At 36.4% G+C, this 18,558-nt stretch overlaps 1 protein-coding gene across 9 annotated transcripts in view; it reads left to right on the forward strand.

Annotated features, from left to right (window-relative positions):
* Positions 1–18,558, forward strand: part of PHLDB2 (pleckstrin homology like domain family B member 2) — an 88,581-nt gene that overhangs the window by 62,865 nt on the left and 7,158 nt on the right. For 8 of the 9 annotated variants that reach the window (XM_064522081.1, XM_064522039.1, XM_064522049.1 and 5 more), the window contains 6 exons: positions 1,610–1,753; positions 3,454–3,594; positions 4,170–4,269; positions 11,546–11,753; positions 15,828–15,918; positions 16,368–16,514. In XM_064522081.1, the coding sequence (XP_064378151.1) occupies positions 1,610–1,753; positions 3,454–3,594; positions 4,170–4,269; positions 11,546–11,753; positions 15,828–15,918; positions 16,368–16,514 (831 nt within the window). The remainder of the gene's footprint in view (positions 1–1,609; positions 1,754–3,453; positions 3,595–4,169; positions 4,270–11,545; positions 11,754–15,827; positions 15,919–16,367; positions 16,515–18,558) is intronic. The other variant, XM_064522092.1, reaches the window with a different exon arrangement.

The raw sequence follows: 18,558 nt of genomic DNA on the forward strand, positions 1-18,558 counted from the left end.
CCCCTTTTTCCCCTTTTTCCCCTTTTTCCCCTTTTTCCCCTTTTTCCTTTTTCTTTTTCTTAACCTATGGGGAACCAGATTGGGATTATAAGAGTCTGAACTGAATGTTTGTAATATAACATTGAAAGTGCTTTTATCACCTATGAAAATGAATGCAATACTGCACAGCAACTGGTTCTTTCAATCCCATTTAAGTGAGTTTCATGTTTATTCTCACTGGATTTTATTTTACTCTACTATGGCCACATGTTTTGAGAGGAAAAGTGTAATAGCTTACCCAGTCTCCTTCTTGTTTAATAGTTCATCAAGTTGTACCTGAGTTAAGATTTGCCTCCTATTTCTAGAGTGCTGTGTTCAGGATGGGACTGAAGCTTCTGAAATTGTGTAGGTGCCTTGAAATAACCGATAAAACACATTGAAAATATGCTAAGAGATAAAGGGTTGATTTTTTTTTTTTTAACCTGCCTCCTTTGATCATTGCTAAATTTTTGTATTTTTAAAATGAAGAAATACTATAGCAACCTCTTGTGGCTTCTCTGATCATTTAATTGCCAAAAGTATACATACTAATGTGTCAACATGCTGGCAAAATCATAGAAATATAACCCCTTTAGAGACCTTCCCAATTTAAAAGCAGCTCACTACATCTATTTTAAAATAGGCATATTTCTATCACATTTTTGTGACATCATTTCAAAAAGGATTTATTCTTCCTTTGAGTGGTCTTTTTGTCTATGGATGAAGAGTTGGGACGTGATTTTTTTTACAGTCTGGTATCCTATAGACCATGGATTATAAGCCATATTTTATTTTTTAAATGAGATTTATTTAGTTAACACCAGAACACACAAAATCATTGTATTCTCCCATTATATCTCAACTCTGCCTGGCTGAACCTGCTTTTCAGGCAGAAGTGTGCTCTGATGTCCGTGCTTTTTCCCAGTCTGTCACCTCCTGTATGTTCTTTTTAAAAAAGAAAAAAAAAAAGGCAAATTGAAATGGCTGTTCATGGGGCTGACGCTAACAGCATCTTATATGAGCTTCCCAATAACATCTAAAAGTTAGAAGCAGCTTTCACACAATACAAATGGAAGATGTTGTGTCAGGGTCATTTATAGAGTAATGAGGGCATGTCTTTGTGTAAATTCTTTTCAGTTCTGTTAGTTATTTGGCCTGCTTAAACTTAGCATAATAATCAGGCACAAAATATATTGAAGTAGATTATTTAAACAAGGACAAAAGATTAAGAAATAAAAAGGTGGGTGAATAAGATTTATTCTTCCTTTCCCTCCCATCTGTTTTACTGACAAAAAGCTATATATATGTATTCTAAATGGTATTTACATTTTAATAAAGTCTCTTGGTCACTTAATGTACATTTGCCTTTTGATGATACAAATGTATTTGGAATTAAATGAACAATTTTCAGAATCCAAATATTCAAAATTTGAAAAGTCTGATAATTTTATTACATTTATGTTGAATATTTTGATAGTAACGACTATTTGGCTGTATCACTCCAAACTAACTTTCATCATACTGGATACATTAATCCTCTTGCATGTCTTTTGGCTTTTGCTTCTTTTAACTTCTGAATTCCTCCTTTTAGGGTTATATCAGTGTAAGTGAAATTAGTGAGCTGTATGGCAATTCCACGAATATATCCCCTTCCACTCAGCCCCCCACAGATGCTGAAGCAGTTGCCACTGAGCCCTCCACGGCTGTGCTGACGTGCCAGCCACAAAATAAAGAGGTTTGTTTGAGTGACATTTCCCTTTGTTTGCATTGTTCTTTCATCACTGCCTTTTCTGCTTTTTTTTTTTTTTTTTTTTTGTCATTCAACATGTAGTAAATTGACCCTAAGGCAAACTGCTGGCTGCCAGTTAGTCAGGTAATGGTTTAATAGTAAAGCTGAAGGAGTGCTCCAGCTGTAAAGTGTCTTTGATGTTGGAGATGGGACTCTGAAGGCCAAAACAACTAAATGATTATGACCCAAGCAGCAAAAAGTGACATCTCTGCCTGTCAAACACTAAAATGTAACGCAACCTTGGAGAAACAGTCTGTGGACGCATTTCCTGATCATTTGTTCAATGGCTCTTAGGTGTTCATTTTGTATGTTTTATAGCCTTTTTCTGTGGGGTGATAGAAGATGTATATCTTGAATATTTGGGGAGATCAGTAGCTTCTACTTATCTTAGTTACTCCATAGAATCTGTCCAGTCTGTGCTTTCTAGCTTTTTCTTTCTCTTCCTCATTCTTTGTGACATTTTTTGTCTTTGTAACAACCATAAGGAATTTTTAATAAACCCATTTTTAAAGGAATGGAATACCTTTATGAATGTAAATACACAGACCTTTGTGTTGCGATAGGGCAGCAGCTGGTTTAGGGTTTGGCATTTCTGTGCTGTTTCTGATAGTTACATATGCTGGAAGAGTTCCAGTACAACAAATCTCCTTTCCTGCTAAATGCTCCAATAAACATAGTGCTAAGACTACAGCTTGTATGTGCCATACCTTTTGAGCAATTCCAAATGGAAAACTCTTGTGTGTAATTTCTCTTTTTTCTATAAAGCTAAGATCACCTCTCTGTTCTGGATTTGTGTTTCCTCACTCTCTTTCTCCTCGCTCTATTGCTCAACTTCCATCAGTCCATTGGCCTGAGGTCAAGGCTACTCATGTAGATCCTATTCCTTTATCTGATACACCTCCTCCTCTGCCAGCTAAGAAACACCGCAGGCAACCACAGGTAACAGATTAAAAGCTGACGACTTGGGATGGGTTTTTTGTTACGGTGGCCATGAAGTTCATTTACATGTGAAGTTTTCAGGGTGGTATGATAGAGTTGATAAGCTGATCATGCTTGCAGACTGCTGTACTTAAAACACACTGCTTATTTAAACATATATAAAATGTATCACAGAGTGTTATTGAATAAATATACTCTTTATAATATATGAATAATGCAGAGGTAAATGCTAATACTAAACAGCCCTGGTAAATGTTGGAAGACTTAAAGCAATAAAGTACAAGTGGCTACATTTGAAGTCCTAAATTATTTTTTTTCCTTTTACATTTGGACAATGGCTCTCAAAAGCTGTATTTGTTTTAAGCCACTAGTTCTTCCGAATAACCTGTGAAGAAGCATGCTTTTCTCTGTAATTGGATTCCATTTGTGAGCTAGACTTGAGTTTTTAGAAAAGTAATTAAGTACAAGGACATATATGCAAAATATGTACATGTGTTTAATGACTTTTCTTAATCAGCACGCTTTATCATGTGAGATTTGTAGAAATTCTGGATAACACTGTGATGCATGAGATTCTATGTATTTTAAATATCATTCTTCCCAGCGAAGTTCTTAGGCTACTGCTTTCATGATATTCCATATAGAGCATAACTGAGCAAGTAGGTCAATTCATTTTGTCAAAACTGTTTAACAAATTACATTTTAAGCATTTCAGAAATCTGGAAGAGCGAAAGAAGCAGCACAGGGAATGCATGTATATGAGTGATACTTTACCTCGCAAGAAGACGACTCCATCTGTATCACCGCACTTCAATAGTGCTACTCTTGGACGAAGCGTTACATCTAAAGTAAGTAGTTGCATGCAATTAATAGTTTTCCCATTTCTGTATGAAAACCTATGTTACACTAGAGCACTGTAAGCATTATGTGGTTCCCCCAAATTCATATCTGCAATTAAGTTTGAAAGAAATTCAGATTTGTTAACATACAGTAACATGCACAAGGCCTTCCATACTTCCAGCCTGTATTCTGACCTACAGAAATGTGCTGTAACATTAATCATAAATGCATGATTATTATATCTGAAGGATGGTACTTCCAGATTAGTTTAAATTGATTCTAGACACTCAGCAGATTGTTTTCCTTTCCTCCTGTGGTCTCTAGATGGTAAAGAAAGGTTGTGTATAAACTGAAAATAGTCTTTACTTGTGATAAGGTAAATCAACAAATAACAGCAAGGTAGAGAAACTACTTTGAAAACATTTTGGTCAAATGGAGACTGTGGACAACCAAAACATCCACAGCTGATTGATATGACATGACATTGATACTCATGACAAAGCAAGTTATTTTACCATTAGTTGCTGATGCAGAGAAGTCTAAAAGTGTAGTTTTAACCACATATTTACAAAACCTGTTGCAGGGACATTTACCACTAGGACAGAGCAACAGCTGTGGCAGTGTACTTCCTCACTGCTTGGCGACGATGACCAAAGAGTCAGAATCAAGAAGGATGCACAAAGGTAAGACCTTTTTATTTGATGCGTTTCTGTTAAAAATCAGTGCTCAGTTTTTTGAAAAATAAATCCAAAACTCGTATATCTACAATCACGAGGACTGTAAAATAGTAGTTTTCCCTCTTGGTAATAAAGCAAGTTCTACATTCCATTTGCAGGTAACAGCAAAGTAAGAGGTTAAGATTATGGCACAGGCCCATGGGTAGATTTGAAGTACATGGTCATCAAATATACTCCAGTAGACAAGAAAAATATTTAGAAAAATACACATTGGGTAAACTGGGTAATTCCTGTGAGGGATTCTGAGGCATTATGTTAAAGATACTAGATGTTGCTTTCTTTTTTCATTTTTCTTTCTTGAATTACTCTTTTTATGTCACGATCTTAAATTGTTTTCACAGGCATGTGTTTTTGCCTGGAAAAAATAATTCCCCAGATTATGATTCAATACCATGACTTATCTTTGAGAATGTATTACTGTGTTATTGTGATCTCCCATAAATATGAGGGCTACAAAATAGGAAAGGAGAAGTGGTTCATTATGGATGGGTAGCTGCATTTTTGTAATAGGGACATGACAATTCTGGATCCAAAAGAAAATTACATCTTTGAAACCTGATCTGGTAAGCTATGAGAATCTGTCTTCTGTTTGTCAACTTGAGTTGATACACTTAATTTCTGCTTTAAGGAAATTCATTACTCTTCAATTCCAAGTGTCAGTTTCTTTTCTTTCTGACATCTGCATCATCGTTATAAAAATTAGTGCATCATTGTTATAAAAAATGTGTGCTATGATTATTCTACCTTCTGTAGAATTGTAGTGACTAAGCTTGAGCCAAGATGGGATCCATCCTGTTGTAATAGGACTTGTCGGAGCTAACAGATGTTAAAAGAATGTGATTGAAGTCAGTCATATGTACCAAGATGACTCAATACATGGATGGAACAGATTCGCTGCAAAGGAATCATGATTTACTACAATTCACTTTATAGAGCTGATCCAGTTGTGTTTTGTTCTTTTTGAGCGTTAGTCATGTGGCAAGCCTTCCACAAACTTACTGTGTTGTGGCCAGCTTTTCACTTGAAGTACTTTATATGCAATACAAAAAGAGCTTCGTATTTAGCTTGGAAGGCTCCTTTGTTGTAATGCATTTTGTATGTGTGGAATAGCTTGCAAGCGCATTCAGGCACATCATGATGCTGTTTTGCTGAAAATACTTTGTTTCCATCTGAAAATCAGTAAGAGAGAATTTGGCTAAACTTTGATGACAAGAGATCACCTGTCTTTGGAACTGCAAATATTTCTGTAAAATGATTGCAAAAGGTCAGTAGAGTGTATGACCAGAAACACAACTGCAAAGTGTTACCAACTCTCATACAGGTGAAGATAGTTAATAGGTTTTAAAATAAATTGACCACTTTTTATTTTGATTTTTTTGTCAGCATGCAACGAAGAAAATGCTAAGAGTATAGGCGGATTACTTGTCTTAAGAGTGAAAAAGAAAGAAAGGCCCCAAACCAAAACTGAATGACAAAGAAGAGAGGCAGAGAAGAGTGAAAGAGGTGTATTAGTTAAGGCACTTGGCACGCTACTTGTTAAACGCCGTGAGGAATAACGTGTGCTGTACTGCCTGCTATACTAGAAGATGATTATTCCTTTGAAAGATCCAACAGTTTGAATGGAAATACTAAATTATGAAGAGAGGCTTAGGGGAGTTTGATTAATTCATAGCAGGAAGGTGGAAAGTTCTAGGTGGCCTGTTTTGAAGCATCAGCTTTGTGAAAGGGAAATACTGCTGCTGACAGGTGCTTTCCTTGAAGTCTCACAGGATTTACAAAGTAAGAGGATACAATCAAGACATGAAGGATGTAGGAATACAGGGATTCTTTGTGCTTTGATCGCCTCTCTTAGTAATTAATGAAGGGTGTATTACCTTCATGCTCAACAGAGAGCTCCCTGAATTTATTTCTGTTGGAGGAACTTGAAGAGTTTAACTAACTGCTTTTCTCTTGGTCTTAAATACTGTGTTTCTAGGTTGGGGAAAGATCTTTGGTCTCAGTGACAAGCTTTTCTTCCTAATCGTTAATAAAGAATGTACATTTCTGTGGAACAGTGGAATTTTGAAAACATTTTTAACATGGTCCATTTATTTAAACACACCATACAGTATAAGTGAAATAGAGTAATATTTACCAATTCAAATTCTGCAATTTTGTTTGGCATCCACTGAAATCAGTGGGATCTGTGTCTGTGGAACTAAGGCTGATTTCACCAAACATCCTTATATACATCACTGAAAACTAAGACAAATCCCATGTAATTGGACATATTTTCTCTATGTCTTGACAATTACCTACCACCTGCATACCAACTTAATTTGGGGCTCTATAATAAATATATTTATTATATGATAAATACAGCATATTTCTTTTTTTTTTTTTTTTTTTTTTAAAAAAAAAAAAAGAGCATTCTTGAGGAAGGTCAGATTAGCCTTTTTGGACTAAGTGAGTATTTTGGATGAGTAAGATTTTCTCCCGAATCAGCAGAACTCTGCACCTTTATAGAAATTGCTTAGACTGCGTGAATATGTGCCTGCTTCTCTTTCTCCCCTAAAATAGCTAATGAGTAGATTAAAAGTGATCTTGATGTGTCATGTGTACTGAACCACTGCTTGCTTTCCTTGCCTTTCTCTACTCGACAGGTTTTCACTCCATCAGTTTTCTGTGTTCGAGGTGATGTACTGCAAACGACAGGGGGTTTGGGGTTACTGCTTCCTGAGGCATGCACTGTTGCACTGAATGCACTGGAGCTGGGCATGCTCAGCGCAACGGAGCCATCACTGTCTCACATGACAAATGCCATTTTATCCGTTCATTTGGAGCATTGGCCACAATGCAGTGTCACATGAACTGTAATACAAAGAGGATGATACACTTTGCTCCACAGAGAGGCTCCTGAAGTGGTATCTGGTAGTTTACTGCATTCCTTAGGGCTTAAAAGCATTGAGCAAATACCTAGGCTAGATGCTTCTGTGTGTTTGTATAAATCTGAAGAAAGCTTATTCAGCAGTGCCTGCAGAATGTGGCAGCTCAGCTAGTTTAAAAGCATTATCTGAGAATTACAAAATCATCAGTGTTATAAAATGAGTTTTCTCTAATTGCTGTCTCCAGTTTTTGTTATTTCAGTCCAAAGAGGTAAGTGTGAAAGTCTGAGATGAAAAATTCAAAGCTAAAAATGAAGTCAGGGAAAAGAGTAACAACCACTTCAGTTTGAACATATTGAACATGTTCCTGCACAAAGTCAAAGATATTAAAGTATAAGCAGCGTCTATGAATAAATTTTAGGCCAGATCCAGTGGAGATTCAGTAGGAAGCATTTTCATAAACTTGCTAATACTAAAAAGTCTTTTTTGCAGGATTACCAAAAGTGTGTTTAATCAGCCATGCGAGTTAGAAAAACGTTCCTTGAAAGAAACAAACTGTCATTCTCGATAACTACCTGAGTGAAGAACAACATCAATTGTTTAAGAGCACACATCTTTGGTACATATCACTGGTGGAAAAAATGGTTTCTTAGCTGCCATTCATGAGGTATTTCTGAAGGACTGTATGTATATATTCAGCTCTTGTGTACACGCGTTTGTAAGCAAACTGTGTGCAAAAAAAAAAAAGAAAAAATGCTATTTGGTTTAATCTGGAGACCAGACTCTGCACAGGTGGAATCTTGGGCCCATGGAGTTCCCATGGGACACTGGGGACCAGAAGCCCATGCAGGCGCAGGTAGGAGCAAGGGCTCCTTGGGCAGTCTAGTCCCATACTCTGTGGGCTGCTCTCCTAGAGGAAAGGGGAGATGGTTGCTTGAGAGTTAAAACATGAGACCAGACACAACACTAGGAAGAACACTATTTGGACAGAGATGTTACATACCAGCAGGATGGTTATTTGTAATATTTCTAAGCAGAGCTTTAGAAGTTCTGCTGAAAAACACTATACTGAGAGAGACATATATATTTAAAGACAAATTATAAGCTTTTTTGTATGGTTTGTTTTTGTTTTTTTGTTCTTTCTCTTATCAAACTCAGGAAAAGCCAGAAAAGGTATGAAAACATCCCTTTATCTGGCTGTCTCCATCATTGTCATGTTTTGGCAAAAGTACTGATTGCATCAGCACTGTCAAGTAGTTCCCAAAATCTGTGAAAAATTTAAAATAATTGTTAAATAATGATAGCATTTCACAAATCATTTTTTTTCACGCTGTCAAATAACCTGTCACAACAAAATTTCTGATTAATGCTAATATCTGTAGAGCTACAGTTTTGTGCCGGCCTCATCTTTTGCTTCTTTGCTCATAGCCAAACAAGTAGAGCAGAAAACTTAGAAATAAATCTTTGTAGATCTGTGGGTGACATTGACAAGGCAGACTTGGGCTTCCTCCTTTGGCATGTTTCCATACAAAAAATGTATTTTGACATTTTAATATCTATGTTGAAAAAAAGAGAAAAGAATGGAAAGAAAAGAAAATGTCATACCAGGATCTTTTTTATAAAGAACTGCTTTTAACATACTTGACAGTGCCACCTTTAACAACAGCTTTCACTTAGAGTTCTGACCTCACTATTATTTTGTGGTGTCATATTTGTTTTTTGCGAATCTGCAATAACTCTGGATTTTTTTTTTTTAATGACATGGCTTTATGGATATTTGTAATATTTTGCTGAACTTAGCTTTATTATTGTACTAAGAGAATACAAACCAATGCAAAAAAAACCATTATTTTAGCTCTTTTATCAGCTTGTACTTACATTGTTGGCTTCTGGGAAACTTTTAGTGAAGTGCAAGATCTTACTAGGAGTTCAGTATTTCTAAGTGCATGTTCTGTGAATATGCACCTGAACTGCTTTAACCAATAGATTGTGCTTGTGTGATGTGTAAGCCAGTCTCCAATGGAAGTAGGTTGGCTGTGAGTTGTTTTCAAGTCACTATACAGCTGATTCTGATCTTTGAACTGTGTGTTGCTTAAGGCCTTAGGAGCATATGAGGACATCGCATTATACATTGTTTCTGTCAGTGCATGTCATCCTGTGACCTAACGGTTGTACTATATAGAAAGAGACATGTCTTGAAATATGTAGTTACATTTGCATGATTATATAAATTTAACTGACAAATTTTCGACTTAAGTAATGGATTCTTTATCATCATGGAAAGTTGTCCATGTCATGAAAGTGTTCATATTTGTAAACCTGGTATGTTTCTCTGTACCTTTTAGATGTTTTTTTCTGTGAAATATAAGATATGAAATTAAGATTTCTAAATAGTCTAGATTTTTGCAAAGGGCTCAATAGACAAACATTCATTTGAATACAGTTTCTTTCACTAATTTATTTTTTCTCTTTTTCCATAATGAATAATTGAAAACCATTTTTACAGGAGCAATTAGTCATTCCAAAGGTTCAAGTATGAAAGGTAATTGCATATGTGCAATAAAAGCAGCATTTGCCATAATAATGGGAAAAAAACAAATTGCACATGTAAATCAGTAACATCTGTGTTGTGTGATGCTATTATCTATAAATGCTGAAGTGTATCTGTGTCCCTTTCGTCTCTTCTACTAATCATTGCAACTGAACTTTTATTGAAATTTAATGTTCTCTCAAATGGCAAGTACGATTCTATTAGTTTCTTGGAAACCAGCTTTAATTGTCTATGAGAAGCGTTTGTGTCGTACAGAGAAGTGAAATGGAGGGAAGAGGAAACAGTTTATCTGCCTTGGAGATGCGTGTAGGGCATGACTTTCACAATAATATGCTTTAATGATTCAGCCTGAGTCATGCTCTTCAGATACCTTTTGGAGAAGATTATAATCTTTCAAAGGTGGAGCTGCAGTTGATGGCTCCCTGAAATGGAATTCTGACTCTCAAGCGTCAGAGGAAATATCACACAGTAACGTTATATGTGCAGATAGAGAATGCGACTAAGGCAGGACAATACCCACAATTCAAGCAAGGTTTTCTAACATTATCTTAATGGTGTCTAGTAAAAATTTTTTATGTGGACTTTGAAGACATTTTTTGCTTAAATATCTGGAATGTCAGTGGCATGTTTCCTCTATAAATGGGAGATTTTCATTTTGTCTAACAGTCATTCTTAACCCCCAGCTCTGCCACCAGCTCACTTTTTCGGTTTGGATTGTGCACAGAGTACTTGTCAGAGTATCAAAGCTGTGAGAAAATGTCATTTCTTGCATCGATTCAAAGAAAAGATGATCAGTGAAGCTATATTTGTCACCAAATGCATTAAACAAACCTTAAAAGAGCATTGTAAAATCTCTTCAGCAGTTAAAATTACAGTTGTTGTTTAGCGCAAGAACCTCTGTAAGTCTGTGTAAATGCTGCTGCTTTATTTGCAAAGAGCAGTGGAGACATTAGATTAAAAATATTTCTTCAAAATTATTTTTAAAAGAGACATAGTCAAACCAAATTCCCTATATTCAAGAATGGTTTTTAAAATACTTAATTCCAAATCAGCCATGTGATGTAGTTGAATACTTTACCTGACTTCCTGCCTGAAATAAATATACTGGTGTACAAAGTACACTTATAAATTAAGGACTTCCTAGTCATGTGACTCTGTTGCTAAATGCCTTGGTTTTGTAGAAAAATAAAAAAGCAGAAATCTTAAACACTGCATAAACCTTATTTTTTCATTACAGTCACTGAGCTACAGAGATCTGTTTCAATCATGTAGGGTGAACTGTGGTTTTAAAACTCTAGGGAAGTACCTCTGCAATGGTAACTATGATGATGTGAAAAGTAGCCTATTTATTTCAGCTGAAACCTACAGCTACCCAAAGGCAAAATTCCCCCAAAAGACAAAAAATAATTCACATTCACTAAAGCCAACCAAACAAGTACTCAAACCCTTTGAATATCAGGACAATTTTTTTATTTAACAGTGATAATTGTTTTAGATCCCTGAATTACTTTTGAGATTTGGCCTAATTTATGCATATTAAATTTTCTCAATTCACATACAAGAATATATATTGAAAAGCCAGGCATACTAGTCTGCATATATTGTAGGTACTGTGCCCATCACAGATAAAATGAGTATTTATAGGTTTTATTTCGGTTATGATTCTTTTATGAAATTAACACTGTAGTAGCCAGGTCACAGTGCAGTTAAAACTGAGCTGGTATTCCAAATGCTTGCACTGCTAACACTTTATGTTCAGGTCACAGAATTTCCTGTGTAAAATAAATGTTTCCTCTGTACTCCGTAGGGTATAACCATCAACGTATATGCGAAGAACACAGGCAGAAATCTCCTGAATTCTACAGCAGAACTGCATCTGAATCTAATGTGTATTTGAATAGTTTCCATTACCCAGATCGTAGCTACAAGGACCATGCCTTTGATACATTAAGCTTAGACAGTTCTGACAGTATGGAGACAAGCATATCAGCATGCTCACCAGATAACATTTCCAGGTAAATAATTTTCATTTTTGACCTTGTAATGGTCATAGGTTTCTAATATAAAAAAAGGAGAATATGTAAATGTTGATGCTACAGTAATGTGAATACTGCTAACAGGTTAAAGAAATGTAAGATTATTAGATGGGCATAATATTTACATTTGTGTAGCCCTTCATCAAGTTCAACTGTCATCTTATCTGTTCATTTAAAGATGGAAAATATAGAGAGGCTAAGTTACCAGTTCAAAGCTATACAGAAATCCATGTCAGTCCTGAACTGAAATTATGAAGTCATTGATGCTCTTTTCAGATGGAAATAATGGCTGAACTTCCTTCTCTGGCCACTACAGATGTCCTGTGATAGGAAATTTCTCAAAGCCATCTGCCAGTGATGAAGTACACTTGTTCTGCATGTCCAGCATGTTAACTTACTACTCAGGCTGAAACATTTTGGGGTCCTCTAGATAATCTTTTTTGCCATTTCCTCTCCCTTTTGTGGATCAGTAAAAACAGATAATAACAAAAAGGCTTAGAATCCTAGGCTGTGCTTCTCTGAGCCTAGGAGACTGTCAGCTCAGACACTAGTTACAAGAACATCCTCCATTTATGTAAAAAGAGAAGTCCAGCCAAGTCTCAAAATTGTGAGCAGACAAGTTTTCTTTCTAACAAGCTGGGTTTAATGACAGTGCTTTCATTTCTATTCACAGTCCTACCCCAGCAGTTTCACAAGTGTAAGCAGGGGCTGTGAACTAAATACAACCTTGTCACAGTATTCAAAATCTCTTGTGAACACCAGGATAACTTTCTGGCTAACGTTTTGTGTTTTATTCAGCATCTGTTTCCCGTAAAAGGGTATCGGCCCACTCATTTCCTCTTGTAGTCCTTAACACTGCAATGCTAAGAGTCTTAGAAAATACCAAAGAAATTGTTTTTGCTGGTTGTTTTTAAGTAGAAACATTAGGACTCAGGCTCTGAGGATTTTCTTTTTAAATAGATACACAGTTGGCTAGTTTCTGATAGCCTGACACAGGCCGGGAATTACACTCTTACCTCGGCAGTGATCTAACCGGACAGTGGTATCAAATCTTACTGCTCTGACCATTTTGTAGAAAGACAGCGTATGCTTGAATTACCCAGGGGCCATCTTAAAAATGAAATCTTCTGCCTAGGATTTGAGACCCCTGTCTGCTCTTGCATTTCACTGGCATTGTTTGTCCATTTGTCTCCCTCTGGCTTTTCTGCAAGTTCCAGCCATTATGGTTAAAAAAAAAAAAAAAAAAAGAAAGAAAGAAAAAAAAGAAAAAAACCCTAACGGAACAGATATATTGGTTTCTCAGAAGGCAAAGTTAGTTGAGGGAAGAAAAAAGAGCTTCATCTGAAACTGTTGATAATTCTTGGAAGATAAGCAGTTTATTTTCCTTCTTTGACAAAGATTCCCTTAATCAAAATGAATTCAGATTGATTTAGGTGGTGTTTGAGAGTCCTTTCTAGCCACATCAGGCTTCAGATGAAAAAATAATCTATGTTGCTTTGTTCTGACACATTTAAACTATATAAGGCATATTTTACCTTGTATGAGGAAAAACTTTTTTTTTTAGTATAAGGTAAGACTTTTTGCCAGAAAGACATAAAATTGTCTGTGCTCAAAGTACAGGAGAAATAAAACTGTTCATGTGATGCGGTTCGTTAGTTCACCAAAATAAATGATCCTATGATTGGTTAACAACTTCATGTTTCCCCGTTGATGTTTCAGAGATTATGATTTTCTGCTATGCATTAATTTCTGTGAGCAGGACAAGCCAATTGAGAATGAAAGGATTTAATTAAGCTGATAAGTTACCAAAGTTGAGTATGAGGTATTGACCAGTTTTATATGGGAAAACCTACTACAGTTAAACCATGTTCCAGGTTGTTCGTGCGTCTTTTACTTTATTTTAACTTATGGCCTCCTTGCTTTTACTAAAGTTATTTGACCCAGATTCTCTAGGCCTCTCAACAAGACCTATTAAGGCCCAATTTAGGTTTAGGCATCTAAGTCAGTGGCCTGATTTTGCGGGTTTTGTTCAGAGACAATAAGCTTCTACAGCTTCAATAGATTTCAGCTGGATTTTGCCTGCTCTGCAGGCTTGAGTTAAATCGGCTATGTTATTTTGCATTGTACTGCATCCTCATGAAACATCGCCCCAGTATCAGACAGAGAAATGTGTTCTGGAGACTGTCACACAGTAGACCCTTAGCAGTCTGCTGCTGACAAAAATCCTGGTCTTACCAGACATAGCCAACAGAAACACGCTCAGAAAGCTAAAGATGTTGGTCTTGTAGTTTTCTTTCTTGCCTATGACACACAGAGGGACTACTTCCACTCTACCTTAGTCCCTTCACAGCTGATCTGTCTGCTATTAAGAAACATGAATAAACCTGCCATTTGACACCTACTTCCACTGGAGCGGTCAGTTTTCAATATAATCCCAGGTCAAGTTTCTCTCTACCCTAAACATTTGACCCCGTTCAATTTCATAACATTGTACTTTAGTCTAATGACATTCGTAATGGTAAAACATAGATAATATTTAACATAAACTGTTCTTAATGAATACCATAAGATGAAAAATAAAATAGAGAACATGTCATGAATATACCACAGTTGAAATGGCTGTGAAACAAAGAAATTGTATTGGAGGAAAAACACATAGTATTGCTTGTTGGCTGCCTATAAGACACCAGATATTGCCCTTTGCAAGAGAAAGTAAGAATTTTGAGAAAGCTTTTTGAGAACTAGAGTGTTAGCAGAGTATCTTAGAGAATACTTCCTCTCCCAAATACGTATCTTGTTATGAAATTAGGGGTAAGATGGAAGCACCTTCTTAGAACATACAAAAAGTGACTTTCATATTATGGAATGCCTGTCTGCTGAGGCACATGGATATGTGCTCAACAGATTAAATTTCCAATGGATCATATGAAACAGAAAACTGACTCCTTCATGATAGGCTTGTCTGGATTATTAATTAAAAGAGTGTTGCCTCAACAGGGGCAAATAGTCCTTAAAGACTATGATGCCTATACTAGAAGCAAAACACTACTGTGAATCAAAGAGCATAAGGGATGTTCTCCACACCAGATATCTATGGTACTTTCTGGCATTTATAATTGCACTTAAAGGAACAATTACTCATTACATTAAGTTGAAGCGTTGTACCACAGTAGGCATAGTAAATCAATGACATGAGAAATAGAACAGAAATATGTAAAGTCTGTGTACAGACCAGTGTGGTGATCTGGTGGCCTACTATAACTAGAGACACTTTATAATATATAGAGTATATAATCTATATACATCTGTACATGTTAGGATCCCCCTCTTCATCCCCCACCATGTGAGAGAGACTTATCACTGCAGAGCTTTTGAGTGCAAGATACAGAAGTAATGCCACCTTCAATAAGAAACTGGAAGTGAAATCTCATCCAAATACCTTCCTATTGCAAAGAATGAGCCAAAAAGACTGACAGGCAAAGTGACAGCTGTGTTGCAGTAGCCAGGATCTAGCGCTCTTTGTGATTACCCTTGTTACCTTGGCTTGTTGGGTACTTTAACTGGTAGATCCTTTCTGACACTGCTCTGCCACTGAGTGCCTTTTATGGATGTTTCCTAATCCTCCTTATTTTTATGTAGTATTTCCTGATGATGACCTCAATGAGACACAAAACACCGACAACATCCCATAGCCAGAAAGACTTAAAAAGCCTATGTATATGATTACTAATGCCAGCCCTGAGAATCAGTAGTGTGTTCTGTTAGGACATGGTAACTGCCTCCATCCATGTTTTCTTATCTGAGAGAAGATGACAAATCACAGGGGACTGACACACATTTTTAGGCACTCGAGTCTGCATTTTTCAAACTCTGGACAACATGTAAATTGAGAGAGTATTGTGTACTTTATACATTATTTGTATTTAGTGCTTACTGCACTGAATTGGATCAGAACAATATAGATTAAATTCTTAACTAATGTTGGATTGTAAAATATGGCTTAACATACCAACTGTTGTTTTAAATAACTGATTTTTTTGTGTGTGTGTGCAGTGCAAGCACTTCAAATGTTGCAAGAATAGAAGAGATGGAGAGACTGCTGAAACAAGCACATGCTGAAAAGACCAGGCTGCTTGAGACCAGGGTAAACAAATAATTTTATGATTAAAACTAAGAGCTGGCATGTCGGATAATACCCTCCTAAATGAAACATTAGGCCCTATATAGTTGATGTCTAACAGAGCCTTAAAGAATTATCTCTCCCCCTTCAGTTTTTCTCTGGCTCATTCTCATACTGCATCTTTGAGCCCATGTGCAATAGCTGCTCTCTCAATGGGTGAGTTCAGGGCAAATTCCTATTAGAAACTAATCAGTATTGCTCCTACACCTGCTAGGAGAGTTGCTTATGAAGAACTTGCATTTCTAGAGCAGTAATACATGCAATTCTGATTTTAATTCTCGGTCTACTTTGCTGGATATATATTTCTTCCTACCTGAAAGGCAAGAAGGGATTTAGTCCTGGCTAGGACTGAATTATATTATCAGCTATAATTTCACATATAACTGAAGTTGTCCATGTGTTGTGGTATTTAGGAACGGGAGATGGAAGCTAAAAAACGAGCTCTGGAAGAAGAGAAGCGTCGCAGAGAGCAACTGGAGAAAAGACTGGAAGAAGAAACTAGCCAGAGGCAAAAATTAATTGAAAAGGAAGTTAAGATACGTGAGAAACAAAGAGCACAGGTGAGATACATTGACATGAAATGGTTTTAGTGCAAGACTTGCCCCTTGATACAGAAACAGAAGTGAGTGTATTTCTGCCAATAGTAAGCTAAGCTACTTCTAGCTGAGTAGATTGACTTAGTATTTCTGAGATGTAACTGTGCTGCTAAAAGTATGTTTGGGCTCTTGGAGCCTCAGACAGATGTCTTTGTATTCATTTAAATCTAAATAATAACATAGATATCTATTTACCATCCTAAATCTAAAGTATAAATATTAATCCTATAAGGTTTGTTACTGAATATAGGTAGGACAGCATTTTAATCTGAACAGAAATCTGTGAGAGTGTTAATTTTATAAACCATTAGGTTATTTTGTTTGGTTGTTTTTTCCCCCCTTTTGATACATAAGATATTTTGGAATGTGAATTGTCATTTCCAAAATACTTGGCAGGGGAAAAGGGGAAAAAAAAAAAAAAAAAAGGTTTTCCACCTCCACATCTACTCTAGGGAGAGAACAGCATTTTCCCCACTGTTATTGGGACTACATAACAGGGGAAGCATGACTTAGTAAAATCAGTATTACCTGTTACATCTTCTGTGCTTCTTTTAGGATTCAGCGGTATCTTGAGCTCTCTTCAGGTTTAGTTGTCTTACCTATTTGTTTATTCCACTGTAATTAATGAGAATTTCTATGTGGTACAGCAAACGGATTAGGCAGTCATTGTATTATTAATATAATATAGCAAGACAATGTCTCCATCGTAGTATCTGTATATGGGTGCAGAAGTTTCCAATTCATATTTGAGTATCTCTCTGAATATCTCAATATCTGTGTTATCTTAGCTAAATCTTTCTGTTTTATGTGTTACTATTATATTTCTTCTCAACATTCCTACATAACTGGCCTTTTTAATTGATGAAACTAAATCAGAATAATAGGACAGTCACAGAGGAATTTTAAGCTGTTTCTGGTTAAGTATATTAAATCCTTTATTTTTGTATAAAATATAATTACCAAATTTTAAATTTTATGTACACTTTAGTTAAATGCTTTTTTATTTTTTCTTTTCTTTTTTTTTCTTTTTTAAGCACTTTTACTTACAACCCAGGTGTGGTGTAAACAATAATGTCATGCTTATTTCCTCATCCCAAACCAGAATGCTTATGCTTTGCAATAAAATGCCCTATCAGTGCTAGTTGGCAGATTAAGCAGAGAGACTGACAGCTGAACTGGCAGGAAGAAAAAACTGCTCTTTCAGAATGAACTGTGCTTTTTTTATTAATTCTTTTTTCTTTCCTTTGTGCAATGAGATCCAGTTTCAAGATTATAATGTTTTTTCTTTCCAGCACTTCCTGACATTTAGAAATGTAAACTAGGGGAAGGAACTCCATCTTTGCACATGCCAAAGCTACTTCCAGTTTGTACAGTACAGGACTGCATAATTTTAGAAGGGTGCTAAAAGTTCTTACAGGCAACACAGCTCCCATTGCGTAAGGAGATGCTTGAGAATGCAATGAGAGAAAGTCCCTTAGATTTGTGACTCACAGTGGTATTTAAAGACTAAGTTTAGGCACGGAGCAGGGGCACATTGGCTTCTACAAGTCAGTGACTTCTCTGGAGTCAGTGTAGAGGGGGAGAGAGAGGGGGAGGGAGAGAGAGAGAGAGAGACTGATTCCTTTGACAGGGGATTGAGAGCACCTAAATGAGGCTCCTGTTCAGAATCACCCTGTGATGTAGCCTCTGTCTGCCCTGACTGCAGCAGGAGCCTCCAGAGACTTGTCTGCTGTGTTTAAAACGAGTTTTCTGTGCCAGACTCGTCAGGCACAGAAAATGAGCATATTGCTTCAGCTGGCAAAGGTCCTAAATCACTCTTCGAGCTGTTCTCTCAACTTATCCTATCCAGGCGGGATACTGACACGGTCCTGAACATAATCAAGAATGAGGCACTGTTTCCTGTTTGCTTTGCTGTCTCTTGCAGGGGGATGCACTTCAGCTCTCTATACTTTGTTGCAGATTATGAACTAGAGACCGCATTTAATTAGTTCAGAAGAAAGTAATTATA

The sequence above is a fragment of the Dromaius novaehollandiae genome, chromosome 1 (genome assembly GCF_036370855.1).
Source record: "Dromaius novaehollandiae isolate bDroNov1 chromosome 1, bDroNov1.hap1, whole genome shotgun sequence".
Classification (NCBI taxonomy): domain Eukaryota; kingdom Metazoa; phylum Chordata; class Aves; order Casuariiformes; family Dromaiidae; genus Dromaius; species Dromaius novaehollandiae.